General features: G+C 39.8%; 1 protein-coding gene across 1 annotated transcript in view; it reads right to left on the reverse strand.

Annotated features, from left to right (window-relative positions):
* Positions 1–789: 789 nt before the first annotated feature.
* XKR4 (XK related 4) overlaps positions 790–18,081 on the reverse strand; it is a 296,678-nt gene continuing 279,386 nt past the window's right edge. Inside the window, exon 3 of the mRNA XM_074944366.1 lies at positions 790–15,317. Within this exon, the coding sequence (XP_074800467.1) occupies positions 14,371–15,317 (947 nt within the window). The 3' untranslated portion in view covers positions 790–14,370. The remainder of the gene's footprint in view (positions 15,318–18,081) is intronic.

The raw sequence follows: 18,081 nt of genomic DNA on the forward strand, positions 1-18,081 counted from the left end.
AATTGGAACCATCATGAGGCAAGGTTTGCTGATAAAATATTATCTTTGTTTATTGAACCTTTCTTTGCTGTTCTGTGGTTGTAAAAATGATCTCAGAGACAAAAGCCATTTGCTATGAGCATCTTTCTTTCTTTCTATATAATACAAAACAGATGTGGTGCATTAAGGTACAGTTGTTCTCTTTAAAAACTTGCTGGTTTTTGCCTTGAATAAAATAACTACAATTACTTCAGTATTTGTAGGATTAACTAAACTTTCCTATTCTCATTACATCAACTACTACAAATACTGAGGCAAAGCTATCACAATAACTAAGTCATCATCTAAGGCAACTGGCAAGTTTGTAAGGGTAACCATGGTATATTCGTAAAAAGAAAAAAGAAAAGGAGTACTTGTGGCACCTTAGAGACTAACCAGTTTATTTGAGCATGAGCGTTCGTGAGCTACAGCTCACTTCATCGGATGCATAGCATATCGTGGAAACTGCAGAAGACATTATATACACACAGAGACCATGAAACAAAACTTCCTCCCACCCCACTCTCCTGCTGGTAACAGCTTATCTAAAGTGATCATCAGGGAGGGCCATTTCCAGCACAAATCCAGGTTTTCTCGCCCTTCCCTCCCCCCTCCCCCAGACACACATACAAACTCACTCTCCTGCTGGTAATAGCCCATCCCTCTTTGAAACCTCTCTTTATAATGCGCATGATAATCAAGGTGGGTCATTTCCAGCACTAATCCAGGTTTTCTCACCACCACCACCCCCCCCCACACACACCCCCCTCCAAAAACCACACACACAAACTCACTCTCCTGCTGGCAATAACTCATCTTACAATGTGCACAGCAATAATCCAAGTTTAACCAGAACGTCTTGGGGGAGGGGGGTTTGTAGGAAAAAAACAAGGGGAGATAGGCTACCTTGCATAATGACTTAGCCACTCCCAGTCTCTATTCAAGCCCAAATTAATAGTATCCAATTTGCAAATGAATTCCAATTCAGCAGTAAGTTATAAGAAAGCAAAGTATTGTCAATGGCATAACTTGTTTTCTCATTCTCTCATCAACATGCGTTTATGTGATATTTCTAACCAGGTTGGGGATACGTAGAGTGTGTGTTTTGCAGGAACAAAACCTCCCAAAGAAGTCAAAATAATAACTGAAAAATCTTGTGATCTTGTTTTTGTGAATTTGTAAACAAAACAGACTTGTGATGACAGCACTGCAAACTTAGAGGAAGGTGGTGCATAAAGCTGTGGTACCCTGAAGCGAATTGCTGGTTCAGTCTGGGATGATTCAATTGCTCATTTTATGAAAGAAAGACCTTGTGACACAGAATAACATGCTGCAAAATTCTTCAGCAGTGCTTTCCATGCTGAGCTGACCAAGCAGCAGAACATCAAAGAGAAAGGAGAAATATCATTAAGGGCCACCTACCCTATAAGACGATAAGGCTATCACCTAACCATAATAAGGCCATTACCATCTAACTTCTTATTCCATTGAACTCCATAATTGTTATGTTTTGTTATTCTTTTTGGCCTATATATTTAAAAGTGCATGCACACTTTTACATTCTCCTGAGCTGTACACAGAAAACAAGCTGATGTAAGTGTGAAAGTGAGGATTGTGCGCAAACAAGATATGTGCATGTGCAAATCCAGAACTTAAAAGCACACATTGGGTACAGCATGTGTAACGAGAAGCATAAAAAATGCACAAGCACTTGAAAAACGTTGAGCCTATAGGTTTCAGAGTAGCAGCCGTGTTAGTCTGTATCCGCAAAAAGAAAAGGAGGACTTGTGGCACCTTAGAGACTAACTAAGTTATTTGAGCATAAGCTTTCGTGAGCTACAGCTCACTTCATCGGATGCATTCAGCCTATAGTGTCTCATGAAAGGAAAAGTCCATTTTAGCAGCCTAGCTTAAAATTATGAGATGGCAGAAGCCATCTTGAATCTCTTCTCAGTAAAAGAAACAATAACAACTTTTTTGTTGACTTTTAACTTAATGTGATCTCTTAGTTTTCTGTAAAGCTTTGATTTTTACATTTAGCAATAATCAACACACCCACACAAAATCTTTGCTGCTAATGAGCATGGTTTGCAAGGACAGTGTTGCATTTTATTATTAATAAGTAACCACTGTCTATAGAAATAAAGTGACATTTTAAAGGCTATATTTTATATCCTGTCTTTCTTGTGCAAATTAATTACAAACATTTAGAAACCTAGCGATTTCCTCAAATTGAAATTAGCAGAGGAAGCAGCAGTTGCATCTTAAAATAAATAACCTTTTGGTACTGGGGCCATTTTTTATTGCTGTTCAGAAAATCTAGGTGCTTCTCTACACTGCCCCGCAGTTTTCGCCTATGGATGTGTGAATAGTAGTGCGCAACAAAGCGTTGTACTGTAACCCGCCCCTTCCTCCCCATCAGGCTGCCACAAGAGTGAACTAAAAGGTTCCTAGCTCGCATTAATATAGGCCTCTTCCAACAGGACTACCTGAATGTCAGCTGGGAACCTTTTAGTTTGCATCCACACGGGGGAGTGACAGTGCAGCACTTCGGTGCACACTGCTATTCGCACGTCCACAGTCCAAACTGCACGGCAGTGTACCTAAAGCCTAGGTCTAATGAAGGGGACCAATTTGAGAGCTCTAGAGACTGAACTCCTCTCTTTATTCACTGAAAGCAGCAGTGCCATCTTCCCCACACTGCTCTACAAATGTGCCTTTATCTTGAATGGAGAGAGCATTTGTCTTCCTCTATGTCCTTTCAATCCTATGTCTCTCTGCTGAGATTGTCAGTTATGATGTGGGTATGTTTCCGCAATAAACTAGATTGAGGTGAGACCAACTTTAAATCACCAAATAGTAATGAACATTTTCAGTCACTACTGATTTGTGCTAGTTTCATCAATGCTCTTTTTACAAATTGCATTGAAAATTTACCATCCTACCATTTCAGTGCTTGTGAAAGGTACTAGAGTAAGTACTTTGCTGAGTAAACTTCTTTGCTTATTCACAGAACAGGTATGGTACAGGCACCGGTAGAGACTTTCCCCACACCAAAGTGCCTACATCCTGATCTGGTGTTACCACTGCTGGGGTGAAAGTATATTCTCCCCAGGTCCATTCAATCCTTGGCCTCAGTGCTGAGGTTGCCACGTACTTCTGTTATGTGGACTTTTCTCCACTAGGAACTGATCACTTCACAAAGGCTGATGAAGTCATGAGCTAGAGATGCCTTTTTGGTCATTGTTGAGCTTGGCCATAGTTGAACAGATGATCTAGTGGCAAGGTTGTGTGTCTCATTCCCAGTACCTTGAGCCATTCCCACCAATCCATTTTTAATACAACTTCTTACGTGTATGAAACAAATCAAATGGCTGAATGATTCATAAGATGAATGATGCGAAATTAGGCAGTATGAATTTATTAACATATTTCTTGTAGGTTTCTTTCTCTCTCCAGCCCTAAGCACAGAATGGCACAAAGCTAACAATGGTGTTCTTTCCTCCTAACTGATTAATGTTTGCTTGCAGTAGCTTGATTACGTTATTAAAAGTCATAAATCTGCAAAATTAAAATGTCTCTTGAATTAATTAACTGCAAATCACCTTGAGTAACACTTGACAAGTTCCAAGGTGTTTCTGTAAAAATAGAAAAGCGGGGATCAACAGCATCAGCAAATACATGCTGGCACCATGAGTGTATTAATAGTGACGGGTGCCCTTGCTGCTGAGATAAAGAAGATTTTTTTATTGTTCACATAGCGCTGACTCTGGGCTAAACCCTGCCCTGACCAGGGCAGAGAGAGGAAGCACAGAGGAACGTCTTGTGTCCTCAGTGAAATGTCTCCAGCTGGCCAGGGAAGTACTCCATGAGGAGTTTTGGGGCAGGGAATGAGCTATGAAATATACCTTGATTTTCCTATGAGCAGGAGCAAAGTGTGCCTATGGCTAGTATTTGCTGCTGACCACAGCACATGCATTAACTGGCTGGAGGGGAAAAGGCTACCTAAAATGGACACCTCCATGCTTCTGTGTGTTATGGTGTGCAGGCTGGTGTGTTAGCCAGTTTTTCCCCTTGTGCTCTGTTGAGTTCTGCTACAGAGATTCTGCCTCTCTGTTTGTGAGTGCACGTGTGTGCGCGAGAGGAGGTAGCGCGCCTCCTTCTTTTGCCCTTTTCCTTCCCTTGCATGTTACAGCAGTACTGGGCCACTTTCACCTTTCATATGTATATAATTCAGATCTCATTGGAAAGCTACAACATCTTTTCAACTCTGTCATTAATATGACCATTCAGATCTGGAACTCATAGGTATTGTACACATAAAACTCAATGCAACAAAGCACTTCAGCATGCACTTAACTTTAAGCATGAGTTATCCCATGCCTTCAAGAAGACAATAGGCCTACTCGTGTAAGGGCTTTCTTGATATACATAAGGTAACTGCAGACTCAAGAGTCTTTAGCGAGCATGCCAGTGGTTTCCTCCTTAGCTTTATAATGTGTGTTTTAATTCTCATCAAACAGGTTAAGACACAGGGGTGCACTGAAAATAATGCAGAATAAGAGAGAATAAAGACATGGCTCTGTTAGTGACCTGTGGCTTAATTATATTAGTTATACATAGATGCAATAGTAAGACATTAAAAATATTTTTGAAATATCCCCTAATGTGCACTTGTGTTGCATTTAAATTGGCAGATGTACCATTCCCTTAAAATATATGCATCTGATATTTTCCATACTACATAATGCATGGACTAGCACCTCTCTCCTTTTAAAACATGTATGTCTGGCAACAGTATCTGCGTTTGACAACAAATCCTTATAGTATTCTGCAATCAAAATTAAACTAAAAACACACTGGGACTCATTCACCACTGGTTACTCCAGTTATGCACTGTAGCTCTATTGATTTTAGTGGCATTCCAGGGGCATTTACTGGAGCAATGCAGTGGGGAATTGGGCCTCCTAATGTCTCTGCTGATATTTGTCCTGTTTTCTTTGACTAACCAAATTTAATATTTATATTTAGCGCCTAATCCTGCAACCCCTGCATGGTAGTTGTGTGCATGGACAGCTTGCAGGAGTATTTTTGATTCTTTCACTGTTTTCTACAGGTTAGTGTGCATTTTATTTTACTTAGCATTTTAGATGATTAACTATAACTGGAGGCATCTTCTAGTCCCCATCTTTTTTATTAAACTACCAGCATTAGATATTGTACAACAGTCTCCCCAAAACACTAAAAGTGAACTAGGCTCTCCCTGTTGCAGTTATCACTTTATGATTCCTTATGATGATAGTTCACTAGACTTAGAATTTAATATAGATCAAAAACAATGAGCTGTCAGAGACTTAGGGCCTGAGTCTCATTTACATTCAGGCCCCCTTACACTGCATAAAACGGCCTTAGTGTAAATGAGACTCAGGCCCTGGATTTCCCCCCCACATATTCTACAGTTTGTAAAACAGAAATAATCATAATCATTAATAAGAAGACGATGATGTTGTAAATACAGAGGGAGAAATTCATCGCTGTGCAAAAGCCTGCACAAGGCATATGTATTATTTATGTTTGAGGCCTTAAGTGGCACTTGAGTAGTGCTCAGCCTTCTTTGGAACCCTCTGCACATGAGGGATTCTCACCCAAGCAGAACTGTTTTATTAAAGATTGATCAAAATCCCAGATTAATGTTTTTTAATAATTTAGCCTTGGAAGGCTCAGTATATTTTTTGACCCTCTCGACACACAGAAACACCAAATGCGCTACAAGAATAAATATGCGCAACTTTAAAGACACTGTATGTTTGGCCAAGAGGTCTTTGCAATGTCTCTTGAAGTCAAAAGCTTCGGATGGCTATTTGAACTTTCAAGGAAACCAAGGATTTGTGAGGGCTTGTCTATACAGTGGGGTAATGCACTTTATGGGGGTGGGACGTCGCAAGCGCACTAACGTGTTGCACATGAACTTGTCCATGTAGCCCCTGCTGGTGCACTTTTTACATAGTGTTGTTTGACACAGCATTACGCTAAAGAGCACGAGGGACCCTTTATGTGCACCAGTAAGGGCTACACAGACCACTTAATGCACAACATTAAACCTCATAGAGTCCATTACCCTGCTGTGTAGACAAGCCCTGACATGTTTTCTCCCTTTCACACATGCTTTGGATTCCAACCAGGGTGAGATCTTCAGATGGCATATGCCAGAAGCCACTGGAGCTATGCTAATGTGCACCGAAGTACTTTGTCTCTTTACACTTGTACAGCATTATTAGCAGCAGACTCATTTCCATTGTGAAAAATTTTTACTCTGTAATTTCTGTACTATTCTGTGTTGGGGCCAATTCTATTCTTAATGAAGTCAAATGAGACTTTTACGATTGACATCAGTCAGAGCAGGATTGAGCCCTAAGGGGCAACTTCTACTCTCAGTTACACAGACTGTACACTGTTGGTGTGCAGACAGAATATTGCCACTAATGTATACATAATGCTTTCACATTTGTATTTAATATAATCTAAACATATAACGGCATTAGGATCTCCCAGATAACTAAATTCACAGTTACCATCATTTTAAATGTAGGGTGTGATCCAGCACGATTCTGAGCACACCCTGCTGTGTGCTCTCAGCTCCTGCTGACTTCCATGGGAATTGAGGGGGTTGAGCACTTCTCAGGATTGAGCAGTACTCTGTGGGATTGAATCTTTCAGACCTGATCCAAAGGCCACTGAAATTAGCCAAACGCCTCCCACTGATTTCAGGGGAAGCTGGATAAGGTCCTTAGTGCTCAGGCAAAGGTAAGAGTCCTGGAGCATTAAAATTAGTTTGTTATGTCAAATGCTGAGGTCCAGGAGAAACATAAAATGTTTTCAGATGCTAGTTACCAGCCATTTCATACCCTGTAGCTCTTCAGTTTGCCAGAAACACTTCAGTGACTTCCTATAGCACACGCTTGTGCTAGAGAGCGTTTTTACAGCGAGTAAAAAATACATCAAGGAAGAAAAAAAAAGTGTAATTCTATTACAAATTCTGTGTGTAAATCTATTTCCATTGGCAAATGTTCCCATCCAACACTTTGGGAATTGCAGAACACAAAGTGTGTGTGTGTGTGTGTGTCTATGTACGCTCGTCATCCCCACATGTATAATCCAAAAAAAAAAAATTTATACCTGTGTGTTTGATATAGCCCCAATGTGAGCCCATTGTTTGTGTAAGAAAAACAAACAAACAATCTTCATAAACAGTATTGTTCAGTGTAAATATTCAGGCCTATTTATTGCATACCCATGGAGTGAGTCATTTGCACGCAACTTCCACAGGCCATAGGCAGACTTCCCAGTGGAGCAGTGACTATTCCACATGCTGCACTAGACTGTACAGGGTCTGTTTACCTTTAAACCAGACCTTTCTGACCGCTGCCAGCAAAGCAGCAAAAGTGGGCACATTGGGGCTGGAGTGGAAGTGCATCAGAGCTCCAGCTAACTTGTTCTGCCTGCTGGAAATGCAGAACAGTTGCATAATAGCCACTGATTGGATCTGGAGGTTTTTTTGCTCCCAGACCATGAGTAACTGCCCATGGATTAAGAGACCAGAAGCAAATATCCCTGTCCAGGGTCTGAAGTAAGGGGATGCAATATACCTGTACAATTGAAGGGCATATCTATTTTAGGCACAGCTAGTGCTCCGCCATTGTAGTTTCCACATGTATTAGCAGGTACATTTTAAATTGACCTTGTCCTAATCATTTCTGGAGAACAAAGTTTTGGCTAAGTGTTTTTTATGAATAGTGAATTGTTTTTATATATTACATGTGAATTTTCTGTTATTTGGTAATTTATCTTACCAAATCCTAGCAACCCCCTAACCCCCAAATGTGATACCCACAACTCTTCTATAATATAGCTAAAATGCCTTGGTCCCAAAATTACCCCATACCATAAATTCTAGACGTGTGGATGGCACAAATTACTCCGTACACATGCTGGAGAATGCATCTTTCCATGCCCGCAGAGCTTACCGACAGACATCTCTTTCAGCCCCCTTGTGTCCCTCCATCAGCCAGATACTTATTTGTTTCAGAGTAGCAGCCATGTTAGTCTGATGCATCCGATGAAGTGAGCTGTAGCTCACAAAAGCTTATGCTCAAATAAATTTGTTAGACTCTAAGGTGCCACAAGTACTCCTATTCTTTATACTTATTTGTGTATCTGGCATCTTCCCTCCAGGATCCAGACTAGACATGTGGCTTACTAGAGTGTACTAGATTTTCCCAGCACAAGTAAGTAACTCCTAATAATGAAATCTAAAACATACCTGCAGGCTTGAACTCCAATATTTACATGAAGTTACTTTTGATAAATTTGTTAGTTCTGTTCCAGAGTAAACCGTACAATGTTAATTTGAAATGACTGAAGTTGGATAGACATTTTTCAAAGTCCACTTAACAGGAATAGATCAACAAATAAAAAAATGTCAACCAGACAAACTACAGCTATATTAGTGTCAGCACTGAAAAGAGAAAAATGATTAGCATCACTAAATCTAGAGTGCAGTTTTCTGCCATAGTTGAGCGATATTAAGTCCTGATCTTGCTGTCATCAGAGTCCACAGCAAAGCTCCAGCTGACTTCAGAGTGGAGCTAATAATGCAGACTGAGGGCCTGATCCTGCAAATCCTTACCCAGAAAAGTCATCCTTACTCATGCAAATTGTCCACTGAAGTCAATGGCCCTAATTCTGATCTCTTTTACATCAATGCATATCAGGAGATATTCCACTAAAGACAATGAAGTTACCACTGTAAAACAAGTGAGATCAGAATCAGGTCCAATGGGCTACAAAAGTCTTTGCAAAATATCAACATAGAATTTAATTCAGTGAGATTATTCCTATAAGGACGATTTGCATAAACAAGTTTTTGCAGGATCATGCCCTCAGTTCTACGGTGAAATTTGCGTTTGATTGAACAGGTAAATCATCTTGGAAACAGATCACTGCAGCAGTTTAGAAATGAGTAAAACTGATACAGAATTTCTCTAAAAATTTATTCATTCATACTAATTGCAGTAACCCATTTAAAAAAAACCAAAGTGAACACGAAGAAATATGGGAACAGTGCAAATGCAGAATTGCGTATTCAGATCTGACTGTTCTTAGATTTAAACTGATCTGTTCTCAGTTTAAATGTTATCTGTTGTAGCAGAATAAAGAGGAAAGGATCCATATGTATAATAAACAGACATTTTTTCTATAAACAATTGAGGATGAATTTCATAACATGTTGTTTATAGTGTATAAATGTATGTTTGCCACTTATTCCATTTGGCTTTCTGCTGAGAGCGCAGGCTTCATGTGAGTTAGCCTAATTGCTACAATTAGCAACATTTAAATGGCTCATTGTGTTTTTATATAATTCTTCCCACATTCTGTGCTGTTGTACTATAGAATTAGTAATTACAGTGTTGAGCCTGTTAATTCACGGGCACATGTTGTGATTATTTTCGTCATGCACCTTATGCAGCAGCTCAGCCGAAATAAGCTTGTTCAGATGGATTCTTGTCTGTCCGTTCAGTTTGGATGAATGCAATTTACTCCGCTTCCTACCACGCACAGGGGCAACAGAGGCAGCACTACAACCCCAGCACTCTGCTGAAGTCATTTCCTTGGCATTGTGCAGGCCAGTGCAAGAGGCGGGACAGTCACAGGGTAAATTGCGGCATCTCAGTCACATTGAACTGCACCACTTCAGAAAGTGAGCAGCAAAACAATAGCAACTTTGTTAGCTGAAGCAATGATGTAGCCAAGTACCACTCCAGGAAGTGTGCTGTTTTTTTTTAAGGCTTTTGATGAGCTTCAAGGAAAGATGAACAATGAAGAATCACTTGAAAAGCTTTTTTAGAAACTAATAGGCAAATGGTGAATATTTATGATAACAATGAAAACTAAATATTTATATAAAAGACTGCATGTTAAAATGATAAAGAATCCCTTTTCAAAGATCAGTGTTAGTGCTTAAATGACTGGTTTACAGTTATTTAAATTGTCTTTTCTGAAACATGTAAACCTACAAACTTTAAAATGCCCATGTTTCAGGACAGTGTTTAAACTGCTCCATTTCATTTAGATCTACTGGTAAATGTGCACAGCTCACTAGACAAGGCTAATGTGAAATTAATTTCTAACACACAGAGACAATACAATACTTTTCCTCCACCAGAGCATAATTTTGAGCTTTCATTTATTTATGTGTTTTATGTCATTTTCCTGTTATTCTGCAATGGAATGTTAAAGAATTGATTTTTGATTACTTCAAAAGCAAAAGCTTAAGTTTTAACATTTCATTTTTCCTATTGCCATCCTACTTGAACTTTATTGGTTAATCCTAAAACTATCATTTGTGGTAAAAAGAATAGTGTATATCCATTATTAACTATGCATAAGGTGTACTAAGGTTTCTGGAATGGGCTGTGTTTAACAGAGAGAACTCCTAAAAAAATGTTCTTACCACTATTTAGCTTGACTGTTCAGGGCAAAACAGTCAGTCTAGGTAGTTCATTGCAAAGATAGATTTTAATGTGTATTCTGATCGCTTTCCAACTATCAGTGATACTGACGAATGTGACAAATGAAGTTTTGGGGGATCAAAATTTTACTTACTATAAAATACTTCTTTCTCCATGAACACAACTGGATTTATTTCTAGAGAGAGGCTATGCATGCTAGAAAAAAAATGGGTGGCAGACTGGAGAAACTGAACTCTAGAAAGTAAAAAAACCCAAATCAAAAATCTTGTGATGCAAAGTTTGGACTTTGACAAAGTTCCTTTAAACAAAGTGCTTCTGTAAGCCTCACCAAAACTTAGATTTAGGATCTGGAAAAGCACGGTACACTGTTTTCACATGTGCAGGTTTTTAATTATTCCAGTAGATGTCAATATCTAGTATTGTTTTCAAAAGACCTGGAACTAGATTCACAAGGCAGACTTAGGAGTTAAAATGCTCAGCATTGCAACACCTAACTTTTAGGCACCCTGCCACCTAGTGGAATGCACAATCCCACGGTAGGCACTTATTCAATGAATGGCGAGAGTTAGGCGCCTAAAGAAGAGATTAATAGAAGCCAGCAAGCAGAGCAGGGAGCTGCCTAAGATAGCCAGAAGGAAATGCTAAGGAGAGGAGTGGGGCTTCAGAGAGACGTAGGCACCTAACTCTGGGCAAGAGGAAGGTGCCTGTCTCCACTTGGGATTTACAACTGTGAGCCCTCTCCTTGAGTTAGGCACTTAAACCAGATTAGTCCTTTCTCAGGAATAACCCAGGAGGAGGGAAAGGTGGTGGAACAGCTCCAATAGAAGAAATTGACAGACTCATTCCAGAATACCCTATAGTCCAGTGGTTAGGGGTCTCATCTGGAAGAGTGAAGACCTGTGTTCAAATCCCTGCTCTACAGCAGGTAGAGCAGGGATTTGAACCTTGGTCTCACACACGCAAAGTGAGCGTGCTGACTACTGGTAAAAGTAGGGGGAACCACCTCCTCCACAGGTTGTCTTTTTTGTGAGATTAGGCATACGCTGAACACGCCTACCAGCTTGAGTCAGCTGGGGAGAGCCTAGTTTATGAATCCCACTAGGGCTTATGATGCCAAGCTGCTCAGTGGTGTCAGAACTTAGGTGACTGTTTGCATGCCCAGCAGAAGAACGTGAGGGACCTCAGGGACTTTAATAGCTGAAATGTAGGTACTTAGGGATTTTAGCACCTGCAGGACTAAATGGTAGCTGAACTGTGGTTTTGTGAATGCCAGTGGGGCTTAAAGGCTGGACATAGCCATTGTGAATCTAGTCCCTGATGTTTCAGGTAAGAAAAACTTGGGCTGCTTGGTTTGTATAGACACCATTTCTTTTACGTGTTGATCTGGTGTGTGCTTATGGAATGAAAGCTCTATTGAATTTGATTAGACAAAGGACTTGATTCCCCAAAAGTTTTTAATTGGTTGTAGCAGCAGTGTATTTTCTGACAAATTCAGAATAATGTCTACTGAATAATCAGGTGAACCCCTGTGGAAGGGGGAAATCACTTCTTCTAAGATTTCTTGTTCTAACTATCAAATGATCATTTCATTTAAAAATGACCATGCATGCAACTGGCTACTGCTTAATTTGCAAACATCTATGCAAATCTTCGAACCTGGGCAATTTTTCTGGTCACAGTAAAATTTTGCTATTTTTCTCTCTTGCAGATTCCTGCCCTTTCAGAGATATTTTGTTTTGAGGATCTTGCCCCTACCAAAGAACAACAGATTTTGAACATTTCAGGAATAAAAAAATTATGTAAGTACTGAAAATGGCTAATTGAATATATACAAAGAAATCATATGTGATGTAACTTCTGTTATTTCATATTACAAATATTATAACAGGAAAGACTGAACGTATCCAGGAACATATACAGCAGTGACTACACTTAATATACCTGACAATGGTTAAAATATCAAAATCACAGCTCTTCTCCACTCTGACAATGCTGCTTAAAACAGTTGTGCTCCACTTTCCTAAAATGGATGGACATAGTTATACCGAGTTGTTTCTCATGGAAACCCTTTGGTGTCTTTATAACCCACCTATACTTGAAACAGGATTCACTTTTTATGGAATATTCTAAAAGTACCCATGTAGGCTTTCATATGGCATTACACTGCAAAATAAATCCATAATGTGTGAAAAACATGTTTACATCAACCTGTGGAGGCCAGTTGATATAATTTGTGGACCAGTTCTTAAATTCTATCTTATTAAAGAGAATGAGATGTATTAAAAGATTTGCGGTTTATAAAAAGTAACACCGTTATATACCATATTTTTACTTTACAAAAATATTGAAATAATCCATGAGTTATTCACTCTGCACCAGCTTTAAAAAAAATACTATCAAATTTTGACTTGCATCTTTAATGCAACTGAAAGCACCATCAGGGGATACTTTTAACAGAAAGAAGGATACCATTGACTTGATCATACCCTAGGGAGGTATAGTATTTAAAACCCAGAAGCTTGCAGCAAAAACACTCATTTTACAAGTGAGTCAACATCATTTTTAGATAGATATGGAACCATGTCTTGAATAGTTTCAAGAGAGTCTTCCACGTAGCTTGGTTTAATTGTACTTGACTGTATATACTTACTAACAGGTGGCTGAAAGCCTCTAAAAGACATCACTTTCACCTTGGGTGGGGGAAAAAAACAGAGCTGTCTGTACATGTGGAGAACTTGATTGTTCTTTCCTGCTTCCTGCTGTTAGTAGGCCTCATGCCATTCATTTTCTGTCCCTCAGGCAACAATATCAATCTTGTAGTTATACAGTGTTTGGCACTAGAAGGATATGGCATGTTGCGTCTCTTATCACACCTGCATACATTCACACACAGAGCCATGCATTCTGAGTCCTGAAACAGATTTAAGTTACAATGTGTTCATATCCTGATGCCTTCCTCTCAGAATCTGAACATGGTCCTCAAAAGTTCAGAGTATGAAACCTACACATTCCTTGTTCTTTCTTTTCTTTGTTCCAGTTTTTGCAAATTGAACACTGAATCATGATTATCATTTAATTTACATCACTAAGGGCTAGAGCTCCTTGTTCCTGCTGAAAGCCAGAGGTGACCTGCATAGGATTTCTGTCAAAAGTAACTGAAATTTTAATTAAAATGAATCTTGAATTCTATAGAAAACTAGCAGTTCTGTTGGTACTAATGCTTATTACCTGATTAATCAGACTCTAGTTTACTCTCCTTTGATAGGCTTGCAAACATGACAGTGTACTTTTTTGACTGAGAACTATTTTGCAAATCTATTCTAAACTGAATGGTGTATCAGCTGGAGATTTAAGGATTATACTCCTATCATTTTTGCAGAAACCAGAGTTTCTATAACAGCAACACTGCCTGGCACAGCTAAGCTATTTTGACAATTTTTTTTGTCATTAAATAAGCAAATATCAATCATTCATTTCTAAAGTAAAATGCACTACTGGTTAAAGTTGAAAGCTCTCATCAGAATCTTCCTGTTGATCATAAGTATTGTGTAGCAGAGTTTCATAGCAGCAAGGAGTCATGAGCTGGGTCTATTTCCCAGGTAAAGTAACAGGTTTTTTGAGGCTCTCAGGTGATGCTGCTTTATAAGTGAACTGCAGACAGACTGCAGACAGAGGATCAAATGATAATCATGATGATAGCCAGACTATGAAAACTACCGCTTGCTGCTCTGTTGTAGTATGCAGTTTAGTTATTGCCACAGCCCTACTGTCAACCCTTAATTTGGACTGTAACTTTGTAGCTTCTTCAAGTCTTTATTATTTTTTATAAAGTGGTTTCATATTCCAAGCGCTCCTGAATAAGGGCATCGTCTTTATACTGTAGCCGTGGAGGAGCGGGGGAACATTCAAAAGCTAAGATAGCCTTCCTCAGGCTTCTGTCCAACACGTGTCTCTCCCAGGCTGGGTATCTGTTCCTGAACAGATCAATTTTAATGACTGACTCTTCAATCCTTGGCGGCCGGGATGAAGGTGTTGAAGGTGCAGTGGGCCTTACCTGGAAGACAGGCACGCACCCATCCCTCTCTGCCAATTTCTGATCCCGATCACTTGTGACACTCCGATTGTTAGAGATAGACCTTAGAGTGTTTGTTGCCACTTCTGGGGGCATGGTGAAGGCAGCAACAGGGTCCTCACAAGCACAGCTTGGCGACTGCCCAAATCTTGGTCCATTGGGATGAAAGAAGGCATAGTACATCAGCATAAAAACAATGCCGGTTAAAAAGCTGCTGAACACCACACACAGTGCTGGTATGGCGAAAGCATCAGAGATCAGTGGGGCCTTGTACAGATACCAGAGAGCACTCAAGGCAGTGTTTTCCAAAAGGATCACAAAGTAGTATATGAAGAGCCTGCAACGTGTCCTTCCTTCCTTGACATTGAACCAGCTAAAGATATAGATAATCCCAACAACCATATCAAACACTATCTCTTCCCATTTAGTGATACAGAACTCTGTTTCACAATGGACAATCCAAAAGGTCATGATACACCAGTGGAGGACTATGAAGATCCCAAAGTACAGCTGGAAAACTGAGGCAAAGAGAGCAAAAGTAATGACCCTAGCTGCAATTGTGAAGAAATGCCAGCAAAACTGGATTATAACAGCCATATAACTGATGGGTTTCTTGTCATCGCGGGAGTCACGAAGGGCTTTCTGGTAGGAAGCCAAAGCCCAAGCCAGGGACACAAGAGATGCTGCAGCTGTAAGACCTAGAAAAAATAGGAGATGCAGTAAAGGGTTAATTAGTGCATTAGAACTTGGTTGGAGCCAGTGAAAATACAGCAGAACCTCCATAATCACATTGTGCTAAACCACACCCTTCATAATTAACACAAGAAATTCAAATGGTATCCCAATTGCTCAACAGTCAGTTAGGGACAGATCTCATATTACTGAGATTTCATGTTTTTACAAAGTGGACTGCATTATAGTTGCTTGTGTACCATCACATGTTACAATGAGTGCAATTAAACTAGAGTTGACAACCTAAACAAAAAATATCCTGTGACACATTATCTTTGCCTTTCCAACATGTCTGGTGACTTGCTAATTCACAAAATTCAATGATTTGCAATAGAGCTCTTTGTCACCCTTCCCCTCTTCCACGGCCACCTCTGCTTTGTCCACACCTTATCTAGTTACTCTCTCCTCCTCTCTCTCCTTTGTGCTTCTTCTCCTAGGTCACTGTCCCCATTTCACCCTTTCTTCTCACATAGTCAGTGCTCCTTCTACCTGACCCCTTTATCCCTTACTTTTCTTCCTACTCCGATCTCGCCGCTCTTGTAATTCTGTTCTTTGTTCTATGTTGTAGAAGTGCCATCTCAGATCAGTCCTCCACTCTGTATGATGTGAAGTGTGGGGAGCTGAGTGCCAATCACAGAAGCGCTCCTTCAGTTCTGTGATGATCATGGAGTCTAAAGATGGGGAAAGTCCCACTTAGCCGTCAAGTTCATCTCCCTTTCTAGTATTTTGTCCTGCCTCGTTGTGTCAGGTGGTGGCTCCTCTGTCCCTTCCTTTATCAAATTGTTTGATGGGTTAATATATCTGACTGAGACTTTCTTGGTAGCCTAAATATCTCTTTTAAAATTTCATCACATCCATCCTAGTCATACTGACTTAATATGCTAAATTTTTCCTCTTTCTTCTAGGTGTAAACATCCACCAAGCATTCATAGACCGTTATCATGCCCTTTAGTCATTGCTTAGTCAAACTACATTTTTTTATCTGTTAGTCTTTTATCACAATTCAGCCAGTCCAACAACCTGACAATTGGTTATTCTTCTCAACTTCTACTGTCATGGATAATGAAACACTTGAACGGCATAATCTTCTTGTGCTCTGAAGATTCATTTTTGCATGCTGTGTCTACTCTTTCTCTTTCCTGATTTTGAGAAGTACTGCCTCCAGAACAGTCCCAGAATCAATCAGCATTTTCCAGTTTAGAGGTACCAGGATAGCTGACCTAAGCAAGACCCTCTGAACAACATCACTTTTTCCTGCCACCTTGAGTCATCGTAGGTAGAATGAATAAAAGTCTTTCTAGGACAGTGACAGGTCCTCTGAGATACTGTATTAAACTACTCTGAAAAAGTGTGTCTGCTGTAAATAGATTATAATGCTGTCATTGTGTAGTATAAGGAACATATGGGAGGGAACTTTCAAAAATCAGCCTTTAAACTTGCCTCTCCAACACTACAAATGCAAGTGTTGAGGCATTCACTGGTTTGTGCATACATGCTGCAATAACATGCACATAATGGACTCTGAATTCATGCTAAAACTTATATGGTGTTTAGGAATCAAAGACATTATTATTATGAACAGGAGTCACTATAACATTTGTATAACTCTGCTTAATGGAGGAAAAACCAGAGCTGTTTACAGTGGGTTTTATTTGTTTAGTACATGATGTTATTTGCTTCTAAGGTTCTGCAGCATCACAGTTCTCATGTCTTTCTGCTGTATCTCTTCAAAGAACTTCGAACACCTTTTTCATACTATTGATTCTCTTGCAATCTGAACATACCTCTCAATTGGTAAAAATTGGAATATAAGTGACTTAATAGATAAATGGAGCTCCTTGACCCACAACTGAGATTGTGCAAGAGGGTTTTGGAAGTCAGGGAATGATCAGATCAGTTTGGAAACAGGAGCTAAGAAGAGGCCAGTGACTAAATATTAGGAGAGGAACCATGGTACTAGCTGCATAAAATTCACTCTTAACCTACGTGCTCTCACGCAGGTAACAGAATACACTTCCTAGTAAACAGATGGTGGAAAGATTAACCTTATACTGTCAATACCTTATAACCTAACTTATACTCTAATTTTCCACATGGTTTTGGTTGTTTCATTAACACTTAGCTTGTGACCAGTTGGAGTTATTATTAGGGTGGGGAGATATTTGTTATAATACATTGTGACATGTTTCTATTAGGGCTGTCAATTACAAAAAATTAATTGCAAGATTAAAGAAACTAATCATGATTAATTGCAGTTTTAACCACACTGTTAATGTTAGAATACCATTTATTTAAATATTTTTGGGCATTTTCTATATTTTCAAATATAGGGTCACAGCTGGGGGCTCTGGGTTTCAGCCTTGCTCAGGGCTTCAGCTGCTCTCAGGGCAAAGGGCTCCAGCCACCCTGCTGCCCAGGGAGCGGCGGCCAGGGGCTGCTTCAGCCCCCCTACTGCCAATGCCTCGTGCCCCATCCACAGGTATGCAATTAACATGTTAATTTTGCGTTCAGTTAATCGCAGGCACTAACTGTGATTAACTGACAGCCCTAGTTTCCATAATTCTTACTTTTGATCAGCTTGAAGTACTCAACACTGTACAGGCCCCAAACTTTTACACAAACTGCCCTGCAAAACTCTTGTCTGAATGTCTAATTTGGACATTCAGAATTTCACCTGGGAGAATCAGGGCAGCAGCCATCTTGGACAATTTTAGTTTGTGGCGAAAGGAC

Source organism: Natator depressus, chromosome 2 (assembly GCF_965152275.1).
Source record: "Natator depressus isolate rNatDep1 chromosome 2, rNatDep2.hap1, whole genome shotgun sequence".
NCBI classification, from domain to species: Eukaryota; Metazoa; Chordata; order Testudines; family Cheloniidae; genus Natator; species Natator depressus.